This window comes from Tachypleus tridentatus, chromosome 13 (genome assembly GCF_004210375.1).
Source record: "Tachypleus tridentatus isolate NWPU-2018 chromosome 13, ASM421037v1, whole genome shotgun sequence".
NCBI classification, from domain to species: Eukaryota; Metazoa; Arthropoda; class Merostomata; order Xiphosura; family Limulidae; genus Tachypleus; species Tachypleus tridentatus.
In genome coordinates this window covers 660,152-672,596 of record NC_134837.1, presented here as the reverse complement: position 1 = coordinate 672,596, position 12,445 = coordinate 660,152, and the positions used below count along the sequence as shown (strand labels likewise).

The 12,445-nt window shown below is 39.1% G+C and overlaps 1 protein-coding gene across 1 annotated transcript; it reads right to left on the bottom strand.

Moving 5' to 3' along the window:
- Positions 1–264: 264 nt before the first annotated feature.
- On the bottom strand, positions 265–11,605 carry LOC143240000 (chondroitin sulfate proteoglycan 4-like). The gene is made up of 4 exons (XM_076481748.1): positions 11,170–11,605; positions 10,828–10,991; positions 3,656–8,098; positions 265–720 (listed from the first exon to the last, which is right to left on the bottom strand). Exons 1-3 carry the CDS (start codon positions 11,603–11,605, stop codon positions 4,748–4,750), a joined length of 3,951 nt encoding a protein of 1,316 aa, XP_076337863.1. The 3' UTR covers positions 265–720; positions 3,656–4,747.
- Between the last annotated feature and the right edge of the window lie 840 nt (positions 11,606–12,445).

The following is a 12,445-nucleotide window of genomic DNA, read 5'->3' as shown; positions in this document are numbered from 1 at the left end:
CGTCGTGGTGGTAAACCAACAGTCTGTCCCTAACATCTGTGCGATTAAATCGGACTTGATGGCTCTCAGAAATATTTTCATTGTCTAATGACACCCACCCGTGGGTAGGAAACGCTTCTACAATGATTTCAAGCTTACTCGCCAAGTCCTCTTTACCTTGCCATGCAGATAAAAGCCGCGACAGATCAATGTGTTCTGGTCCTACCGAAGAATTACCTCCTTCCAGAACGTCCAAAGGGTTGAGCTGAATTCTTCCTTCCAGGTTTCCAATTCCCAGATTGTCCACTGAAATTTCTATATTAAAAGCTACGCCCTTCAGAGGGTCGGCATGTTGGGTTTCAATGTCAAATATTATAGTGTCCGTTGTAGCAAAGCTCTTCATGGGTTTCATGTGCTCGTACAGTAACATATTTTTGTCGATTTGGCCCTGGGTAAATTGAGTCACAGGAGACAAGGCCCCACCAGGGTTTTCGAGCAGGATGCGGCCCTTTTCTGGCTCTTTTCTTACGTGATACACGATTTCTCTGTCCGAATCTTTATCATTGGTGGTCACTGATAGATGGTCCTTTGTTACTGACTGCTGCATCCGGGGAAGCACTCTCAACTTCTCATTCACTTCCAGAATTAGCTTCAGCTCCCTGGCAGTAACTGTGAACACGTGGGGAGAATCTTTATTAAACCCGTCACTAACCTGGATCCGGAACCCTCCGGCGCTCTCACCTATAGATAAAAATAAACATTTTCATGCACACAGAAGTAAAGAAGATTTCAGTTATGGAGTTACCATTCGCTCTCATTGGTTCTTTGTAATCTTAAACATACGTTTTTACATAAAAGAATGTGCTTTCGTTTACTTAACGTTCTAGTCCAGACGTACATATTGTTGTTAAATAATAAAGGCCTACAAGACACATATGTTGTTTAGTTAGTTAGTTATCACCAATAGATTCCATCTAGGAACATAGGGCCGCAATCGCTTGCGGATTCTTCAACAAGTATTTAAGTGAGCAGGTTGTTAGCCCACTGCACCGAGCCGTCCCTAATTTAGCAGTGTAAGACTAGAGGGAAGGCAGCTAGTCATCACCACTCACCGCCAACTCTTGGGCTACTCTTTTACCAACGAATAGTGGGATTGACTGTAACATTTTTACGCCCCCACACCAATTCTGTACTGCGCAGCACGTGCAAAAGTTAGTGGACGTCATACACAAGTTTGATTCCGAGGTCCGAAACGATGACCATCAAAGACACTTATAATTTAGGCAATGACTCAGAATGTAATTCGGACATTTGATGTATACAGTATCCAAAGTTTGGCATCATTCATGGGGAATATTGTTGTTTGTTCTGAATTTCGCGCAAAGTTACACGAGCGCTACCTGCGTTGGCCATTCCTAATTTCACACCAATTATAGACATAAGAAGACTACAGTGTTTCTTTGGTTAAGAACAGGATATCTCTGGTGCAGCCACTGTCAGTGTCGAAACCGTCCAGTAATGGGCAATACAAAATAACAATTATACGAATTAAAGAATGGTTCGATAAATAATCAGAATAATTACAGTTAAAATGGAAACCGGCCCATCACGTACAGATTACTTTCATAAGCCTGGTAATATATATGAATCATAAAGTCTTCCAAAGCAACAACACGCCAGATCGACATTAGTAGCTGCAAACTACCAACTGTATACATCTAGGCTTAAGGCCATCTATATACACTAGGTGACATATAACATTTTGTATTGTTTAGCGTAAGACTATTCAATGGGCTTTCTACCCTCTGTTAATCTCCGGGTTCCAGCGGAGGACTAAATAACCTTCATACAGTCCTGTATCAAAGTCAAAACAATTTTTTATAAATAAAGAGTAAATGTGGTTATTAAATACTTTTCGATGTATTTTACGAAATATTTGTAAAACCTATGCAAATTTTTATATGAACAAGACGTTTATTAATTAGGTTTTAGTTTTGTTTTTGAATTTCGAGCAAAGCTACACGAGCGCTATTTGCGCTAGCCATCCCTAAGCTAGCAGTGTAAGACAAAGAGGGAAGGCAGCAGTAGTAATTACCACCAACCGCTAACTCTTGGGCTACTCTTTTACCAACGAATAGTGGGATTGACCGTCACATTATAACTCCCGCACGGCTGAAAGGGCGAGCAAGTTTGGTGTGACGGGGATTCGAACCCGCGACCCTCGGGCCATCAAAATGTTCATAATTAACTTCATTCACGTTTGTTGCTGTTAAACGTGTGTACTTTTTACCAGAAAACGAAAAATTGTATTTTAAAACTGGAGCACACCAGAATATTCATTATGATCGTCGGTAGTCGACTGGCTAATACTGCATGACTCCACACGACTGTGACAGGCAATATAAATCCTATGTATTCATTAACGCAATAATTAACAAACATTAGCGGAACAAACAATATTTCTTTCAGTAAGGCTAGTCCTAGTTTGTTAGAAACTTTGTCATTTCCAGTAAAACTGGTTATATGTTAGGTTTTTAAATAAGCTTAATTCAGATATATTTAACCGTCAATAACCAGAGCTCCATCTCCTTACGTAAACTTACAATGTTTTCTAACCGAGGTTTATAGGTTCTGTTCATCTTACGAGAATAGCTTCTCCAGGTTTCTGTAACTACTACAATTCTAATTTTTTCCCCTTGTTTTTACTTTGTTAATTTGTTGTTAAGGGCAAAAGCTACATATTGGCTATCTGTTTTTAGCGTCATAAGTCTTTCAGGCTTAACACTGAGCCACTAGAGAACGATATTTTTTTTACGTATATAAACTTGTTCACCAGTAATTATGTGTTGTAGTAATAAAACTGTTGTTATCTATTTTTCGACCCTAAAGGTTTTTTTATATTTTTGTAAGAACGATTAAGATACCAAAAGTTTTAAGTGTGAAGTATTACAAAAGAAAATGATAACATTTCAAACAGTTTACACATATACAAGTATTCTGAATACTGTCTACAAATACTAAATACTACCTACTAATACTAAATACCACCTACTAATACTAAACTATACCTACCAACATTAAATACCACCTGCAAATACTGAAATCTACCAACAAATACTAAATATTACCTACAAATACTAAATTCTATCTAATAATACTGAATACTACCTACAAATGCTAAATATTACCTATAAATATTAAATATTACCCACAAGTACTAAATACTACCTAGCAATACTACACTCTATCTACCAACATTAAATACTACCAACCAATACTGAACAGAACCTACCAATACTACACTCTATCTACCAACATTAAATACTACCAACCAATACTGAACAGAACCTACCAATACTACACTCTATCTACCAACATTAAATACTACCAACCAATACTGAACAGAACCTACCAATACTACACTCTATCTACCAATACTAAATACTACCAACCAATACTGAACAGAACCTACCAATACTACACTCTATCTACCAACATTAAATACTACCAACCAATACTAAATACTACCAACCAATACTGAATAGAACCTACCAGTACTACACCATATCTACCAACATTAAATACTACCAACCAATACTGAACAGAACCTACCAATACTAACTACACTCTATCTACCAACATTAAATAGTACCTATGAATAATAAATACAACATACCTGTATGAACGAAGATAACTAACCCTCTATTGATGTCATCTTGAGAGAATTTTTCAATCGGTGTTTTGGTGTCATTCTTCAAAGCGACATATCCATTACTTAGAGCAGAAATGTCAAACACGATGTCATTAGGCCCTGAGTCGTCGTCCCCAGCAGCAAGATGGTGATTAGTGATGGTTGCTAAGGAACCCTCCCAAACCTCCAATCCTGTATTGTTGATAAGGTGGGGAGTCTCGTCATTTACGGGGGTTATCGTGACGTGAATACTACTGGGGGCACTCTCCTTGTGTAAGGTCGCAGCCTTAGCAACCACAGTAAACCAGTCTCTTGTTGTTTCGGTCCCGTCGTGAGTGTAATGTATCAGTCCGCTTTTTAATTGGAACAGCGAGAACGTTAATAGCTTGCTACCGGGTAGTTTACTGTTTGTAAGGTAGCCATGCTTGGGTTCTTCTATGACTAAGTATTCCGATATCCAATCGTTGTAATAAGGATTGGCTACATTCACTTCCCCGAGCGTCAGAGATGTTTCTCCACCTTCTACAACGGTAATGTTTCGAGTCCGAAGAAGAATCACATTGGATATAATACTGATAGTAAACTGAAGACCTCTCATGGTTGTTATTCCGTTTGTAACATCAAATATAAAATAATCATACGAGACGTTGCTTTTCGTCTGTACGTACTCAATGACTCCTTCATTTATCAGAGCTTGAGTGAACCTTCTGATGGACGTCTTGTTACTAGTTTTCATATTATGGTGCGTGCTGTTTTCGTTAACGCGAATGTATCCCATCTGGGGATCCAACGTGATAATGTAAGATATGTTAGCTGGATTAATATTAGTGTGGGCGATGTTCAGCGACGCCGGGTCAATGACCTCGGCTTTACCCTCGTCCACATAGATTGTCTTGTTGCTTAACACCTGGAGTGACTCCCAAAAGCTTTCTGGAAAGACTTGAATATTGAATATCCCATCTACACTGACCTCCTCCACAAATGCCAAGAACTGGAATGAATCGGAAAAGCTCGGATTGTTGTCATTCTCATACTCAAGTAGGCTTAGTTCTAAATCTCTGTATCGGAACTGATGAACTACATTTCCATTAATCGTAAGTTCCCGTAACGTGGCCGAGAAACCACTTTGAAAGTGAGGTCGTTCATGCTTAAGCCAACGTTTGTTTCTACGCTGAGATTCCCTGTTGTTATACATCCAGTGTCGCCTCTCTGCACTATTAAACCTGTATTTCTTGTAACGTTGATGAATGGATCTGATGCTTGTATTTCTAATATCCCTGTGACGTAAAACTGCCCGTCTGTGATCCACAGCACGGCTTTACCATAAGATGGTCCATTATGTCGGAACAGTAATCTTTCCTCATCCAAGTCATCTTGGGTGAACTGGAAAACCTGAGTATCTAGCGAGTCCGTATGGAAAAGGGCACCATTTGGAATACCTCTACGAGTGTACTGAATATCGGTGGGTTTGGAATCAATATCCAGGTCATCATATCTCAGGTCTTTGGAGGTAAGTTTTCTTTCGCCGTTAATTTGAACAAAAAATATTTTATCAACACTACGAACTGGTGGGTTATCATTCTCCATGGTCACTCCAATGTGAAGAGTTCCATAATACACAAAATCATCATCCGAGTCTTCAGCGAATGCGGTAAATCGAATCTTGTCTTTATTGTGTTCCGAATCATCGTGGATATACAACAATCGTTTTTCTTCAATGTCTTTGTTTGAAAACGAGACCGGATAATCCTTTTCGATACCCGTGAGAGCGGAGTTCATTAGTCTTAATACACCGTGTTGAGGCTGATCCGTAACATTGAAAATGATCGTTTCTGTTGTCGCAGTTTTCACGTACAGGCATCCCTTGTTAACCTCTGTCTGTCCACCTTCTAGAACATGTAGTTTTTCAACCTCGATCATGGCACCAGTGACGACTGGAATGTGGATGACAGAGAAAACTTGTGGTTTGGTGGCGACTCCAGTCGAGGCTACTTTAAAGTAAAACGTATCATTAATAGCTGAGTAAGATTTCCGAAGCAACTTATATTTGATAAACTTGTTTCCAATATCTTCTTGAGTGAAGACAGAACCCATCTTTAGCTTCCATGGTTCTTTCACTCCAGGTTTGGTAAGAAAAAGATGGCCATAAGATGGAAGAGATAAGATTGTATAATGTATCTTAATTGTGGGAGTTTCAACAGGTGAAGTTTGATACTGTAAGTGATCCGAAGTAAGGGTGTCTTCGGTTGTTTTATTTAGTACTAGGTTGTTATTACTAACTTCAATCAGAGACACCGTAATAAAGAGGATACGAAAATCATAAATTGTGGACATTTTTATATCCATGCATGACACTGAAAACTTAAATTCATCTTGGGAAGGTTTTCCTGAAGTGTGCACGTATCTAACCTTCAGTTTGTTTACCTGTCTCTGAGTGAAGTGGTTCACCGGCCGCCAACGCCCATTGTTTCTTCGTTTCTGAATATTACCATGTTGTGGTAGTCTTGTTACGTCGTAACGAATCTCCAGGTCTTGGTCTGGGGAATTTGTAGCGAAAGTCAAGTTACTATTGGTGATAACAGCGTATGAATTGTAAGGAAGCACTATTCCAGTATTGTTTATTAGTATCAACATCAAGTCAAACGTTGCTACCCTCAGAACCATAGGCTGCCCTGTTTCGATCCCGTCAGATACCCTCATGGCAATACGAGTATTCGCTGGCCCTCGATGGACGTAGTTGATCTGTTTGTTGTTTATTTCCTGCTGTGTAAAAGTGTCCACAGGTTTTCCTGGGTCTCGAATATTTTCAACAAAACCTTCATTATCTGTCCTTATACTTAGTACCGAATAAACTAATGAGCTAGCCTCGTTATCAGGATCTTCCGTATGTAATACGTCTGAGGTCAAGGCTATCTTAGTGTGCTTGGCAAGCCTCAGTACTTTACTAGGAGGGAGTATCAACTGAGGAGGATCATTGACAGGAGACACTTTAATGTGAAACACAAATCTGTGACGTTCTTCTAAGAACGGTGGCAAACGGTAATTACGTGCTCGGAATTCAAGCTCTGTGACAAACTCGTCATTATGGTTTTCAGATCCATCGTGTGTGTATCGGACTTTATCAGTGTACAGATCCAACAGGGTAAAGATATTGTCCGCTATTTTATTCCAGATTTCGATTTCTAATGTTCCGTGTTTAGGCGACTCCACTATATGAAACAAAACGCCAGATTCTCTCACTCCGTACTTTTGATAGTCTAGCACGATACTGATGTGTTTCGATGTTATCAAATCGTTTCCTCCCTCAGAAACTTCCAGTGGGTTGAGGGCTAATATTTCCACGTCCAAGGGAAGTGAAGATTTGGTAAAATGCCTGTAACCTGAACTGAAGTTACTACGAACACATACAGAACTTTCACAGGTGCAGCGAAACCTATCCAAACCTTCCTGGAAACACACTCCTTCCTCGATGCAGGGTTTCTGAAGACAAGGATATTCCCAGACACAATCGGACCGGATACCCTGGCTGACCTCTACCTCTCTGTGACCCCTCACTTCATTATTGATCTTAATATTTTTTAAGCACCCGGCTAGAGAGCTGTTGGCTCCTCCTGCTAGGACAGACTGTAAACCTTGTTGCAGAGCGCGTGTCTTCCTCTTAGGTTCAATTCCACCCACGTAAAGGTAATCCGTAAAATCAAAAAACCTGTTTTCTCCAAGCCCGGGCCTAATGTTTTTGCTTTCTCCATCTACGGTCAGTTCCACGTACGTTGGGCTAAACTGAGTCTCAACTTGATGCCAATGTCCATCATTGACAGCATTATCTGACTTCAACACAACCACGCCGTTACCTTCATTAACGGAAAGAGTGAGTTTGCCACCGATAATTTCAACTGCCAAAAAGTCAGTTTCTGAAGGATTTCCTGAGTTGTAAAACAGTACAGCCAATTCAGACTGTGTACGGACATCAAAAGACACCGAACCTCCGTTTCTGGTACTTAAAGCTGGAAGGGCCACGAAAGACTCGTTCTTGATAAAACTGATGGGTTGATGAGAAGACGCTTCAAATTCATCACTGCAGTCCCACGTGACACCATGAACACTGAGCTCGTCTGCGGAATCGACTGCCAGCCCCAAAATGTCCATGTTATTAAAGAAAAATTCATCTAAACACCCGCGGAAATTTTTAAGATTTCCCAAAAACAACTCGTCGAAACCGCCCAGCCCTCCAATAAAGATCCCAGACTTGACATTCAACTCAAGAAAGCGTCCTTTTATATCTAAGTAAGTGGTGTGTATTCCATCTATCCTCAAGTTCAGTTCAGAACCAATCTTCTGTATTTCTATTTCATGCCACAAGAGGTCGTTGAGCTTCAGACCAGGAACTGACGTCAGTTCTTCTTCTCCAGATCCTAAGTTAATGCGAACCTGAAAGAATATTTATTATTCACTCAAGAATTAAGAAATAAAATTATCTCCCTACGTTTAGATGTGAAATGTGACATGAGAAAGATGTAATACCATCATTAACTATGAATACCATGCCATAGTCTCAAAACACGTGTGTATTGACCATTATATACTAACAATCGTTAGGGATGGCGTCTCGCATACACTTCTTATAAAATTTCAACGTAAACCTACACAGAAGCTATTTGTGTATAACCATACTTATATTGGGAAGCAGCCATCTTGGGTCACTCTTGTCTAACTGATTAGTACAATATGACTGCTTTTTTTATAAAGTAGGAGTGAAGTAACGGGATATGAACTTTAAATATTCGGATCCACAATCTTGCACGCTAATCACTTTTAAAAGAATCAAAGCAGTTCCATCTTTGTATGTTTATTTATCAAACGGTCCGACAGATATAACTATGACTTTTGAATAATGGTAGCAGTGACGACACGAGTAACTAGATCTTTCAACAAAACTAACGTCGGTTAACCAACCACTGACAACATGGGTAACTATAGCTTTCAACAAAACTAACGCAGGTTAACCAACCACTGACAACATGGGTAACTATAGCTTTCAACAAAACTAACGCAGGTTAACCAACCACTGACGACACGGGTAACTAGATCTTTCAACAAAACTAACGTCGGTTAACCAACCACTGACGACACGGATAACTAGATCTTTCAACAAAACTAACGTCAGTTAACCAACCACTGACAATACGGGTAACTATAGCTCACAACAAAACTAACGCAGGTTAACCAACCACTGACGACACGGGTAACTAGAGCTCACAACAAAACTAACGCAGTTTAACCAACCACTGACAACATGGGTAACTATAGCTTTCAACAAAACTAACGCAGGTTAACCAACCACTGACGACATGGGTAACTATAGCTTTCAACAAAACTAACGCAGGTTAACCAACCACTGACGACATGGGTAACTATAGCTTTCAACAAAACTAACGCCGGTTAACCAACCACTGACGACACGGATAACTATAGCTCACAACAAAACTAACGCAGGTTAACCAACCACTGACAATACGGGTAACTATAGCTCACAACAAAACTAACGCAGGTTAACCAACCACTGACAACATGGGTAACTATAGCTTTCAACAAAACTAACGCAGGTTAACCAACCACTGACAACATGGGTAACTATAGCTTTCAACAAAACTAACGCAGGTTAACCAACCACTGACGACACGGGTAACTAGATCTTTCAACAAAACTAACGTCGGTTAACCAACCACTGACGACACGGATAACTAGATCTTTCAACAAAACTAACGTCGGTTAACCAACCACTGACAATACGGGTAACTATAGCTCACAACAAAACTAACGCAGGTTAACCAACCACTGACGACACGGGTAACTAGAGCTCACAACAAAACTAACGCAGTTTAACCAACCACTGACAACATGGGTAACTATAGCTTTCAACAAAACTAACGCAGGTTAACCAACCACTGACGACATGGGTAACTATAGCTTTCAACAAAACTAACGCCGGTTAACCAACCACTGACGACACGGATAACTATAGCTCACAACAAAACTAACGCAGGTTAACCAACCACTGACAATACGGGTAACTATAGCTCACAACAAAACTAACGCAGGTTAACCAACCACTGACGACACGGGTAACTATAGCTTTCAACAAAACTATCGCCGATTAACCAACCACTGACGATACGGGTAACTATAGCTTTCAACAAAACTATCGCCAATTAACCAACCACTGACGATACGGGTAACTATAACTTTCAACAAAACTAACGCCGGTTAACCAACCACTGACGACACGGATAACTATAGCTTTCAACAAAACTAACGCAGATTAACCAACCACTGACAACATGGGTAACTATAGCTTTCAACAAAACTGACGCCGGTTAACCAACCACTGACGACACGGGTAACTATAGCTTTCAACAAAACTAACGCAGGTTAACTAACCACTGACGACACGGGTAACTATAGCTCACAACAAAACTAACGCAGATTAACCAACCACTGACGACACGGGTAACTATAGCTCACAACACAACTAACACAGTTTAACCAACCACTGACGACACGGGTAACTATAGCTCACAACAAAACTAATGCAGGTTAACCAACCACTGACGACACGGGTAACTATAGCTTTCAACAAAACTGACGCCCGTTAACCAACCACTGACGACACGGGTAACTATAGCTTTGGACAAAACTAACGCAGGTTAACCAACCACTGACGAAACGAGTATTCGAATACAATTTTTAACAAAGCTGTTTGCAATTAAAAAACAAGTAATGTTTAAATGTTTGTAATTAAAGAAAGCATGAATGTCTTGGTATTTGTAGTTAAAGAATCAATAAATGTATTAATGCCTGTAATTAAAGAATCAATGTTTTAATGTTTGTAATTAAATAAACAATAAATGTTTTAATGTCTGTAATTAAAGAAACAATAAATGTTTTAATGTCTGTAATTAAAGAAACAATAAATGTTTTAATGTTTGTAATTAAAGAAACAATAAATTCTAATGTTTGTAATTAAATAAACAATAAATGTTTTAATGTTTGTAATTAAAGAAACAATGAATATTGTAAATATACAAAGTTCTGCTGTACTTGTAAATATTTTCCGTTATTAAATATTAAAAACAATGGTCCCTCTTCGTCAGACATACCTTTATTTCGCCACCATGAAGAGTGACGAAACAATAGTCTGGAGGTCCAGCGGCCAGGAACAGCAGAGAGTCAGCACGCAGGGTTTTGAATCGGAAAAATATGTCGGTGTCGCTACTAGCATCTTGTAGTGGAACGGAGACGTAACTGGCCCCATAGAACGATGCTGCGAAAAATTAAAATTAATCAAGTTTCAATGAAACACATGCTAAATCTTGACCTTAAAATAAAACATTTTGGTTGTGAAACCTACTGTATATTAATAAGAGATTAAAACAACGCTTTTAAATAATATTGCAAAAAATGAACAGTTTTGTATCATCTTCGGATAAAAGTTTGATTACTCTTATTTCTAGAATTTGGAATTAATACTTTAACAACTATATTAGGATTAGAAGTAGGTAGTGGGCCAGGACGTAACACTTTAACAACTATATTAGGATTAGAAGTAGGTAGTGGGCCAGGACGTAACACTTTAACAACTATATTAGGATTAGAAGCAGGTAGTGGGCCAGGACGTAACACTTTAACAACTATATTAGGATTAGAAGCAGGTAGTGGGCCAGGACGTAACATTTTTACAACTATATTAGGTTTAGAAGCAGGTAGTGAGCCAGGACGTAACACTTTAACAACTATATTAGGTTTAGAAGCAGGTAGTGGGCCAGGACGTAACACTTTAACAACTATATTAGATTTAGAAGCAGGTAGTGGGCCAGGACATAACATTTTTACAACTATATTAGGTTTAGAAGCAGGTAGTGGGCCAGGACGTAACATTTTAACAACTATATTAGGGTTGTAATCAGATTGTGCACTAGGATGTAACACCTTAACTACTACGGGTTACAAACGTATAGTGGGTCAGAATGAAATATATTGTTGTAGCGACCGGTTAGTCAAAAAAATAAAATAACTTGTTTGTGTATTAATAAGAACATGCTAAAATATGTTGTTATTAAAGTTAAAAGTAGATACTTAGTTATTCAGTGGTTATCTTAAATGTTATAAATATATGTAAGAAAGTGTGCTGCAATGTTTCCCTTGAATTATAAATAATAACCGAAATGTAAGGGAGCGTTTAAACAAAAGTCTCCCTTACTTTGTTTCACCGTGCAATTCGAATAATTTTTCGTTTGTTTGTTTGGTTGTTTTAAATTTCGCGCAAAGCTACACGAGGGCTATCTGCACTAGTCGTCCTTAATTTAGTAGTGTAAGATTAGAGGAAAGGCAAGCTAGTTATCACCATCCAATACCAACTCTTGGGCTACTCTTTTTAGTGAAATTGACCGTAGCATCATAACGCCCCAACGGCTGAAAGGGCGAGCATGTTTGGTGCGACGGGGATTCGAACCCGCAACCCTCAGATTACGAGTCGAACGCCTTAACCCACTTGGTCGTGCCGGGCCTATTAAAATTAGTGCACGTGTGTTGAACATTTGTCAGGATCCTAATAGATCGGCGATAAATCGTAAAATAAATTGACTTGTTTTTTAATTAATACTTAAATATACACAAAACTTTCAAACGCACGTGTTCAGGAAACATAAAGCGATTCTTCCACTCAAGTTGTGTTTAACGTTTCTACCATATTGGTGTATTTTATCACTCGTGATTTCA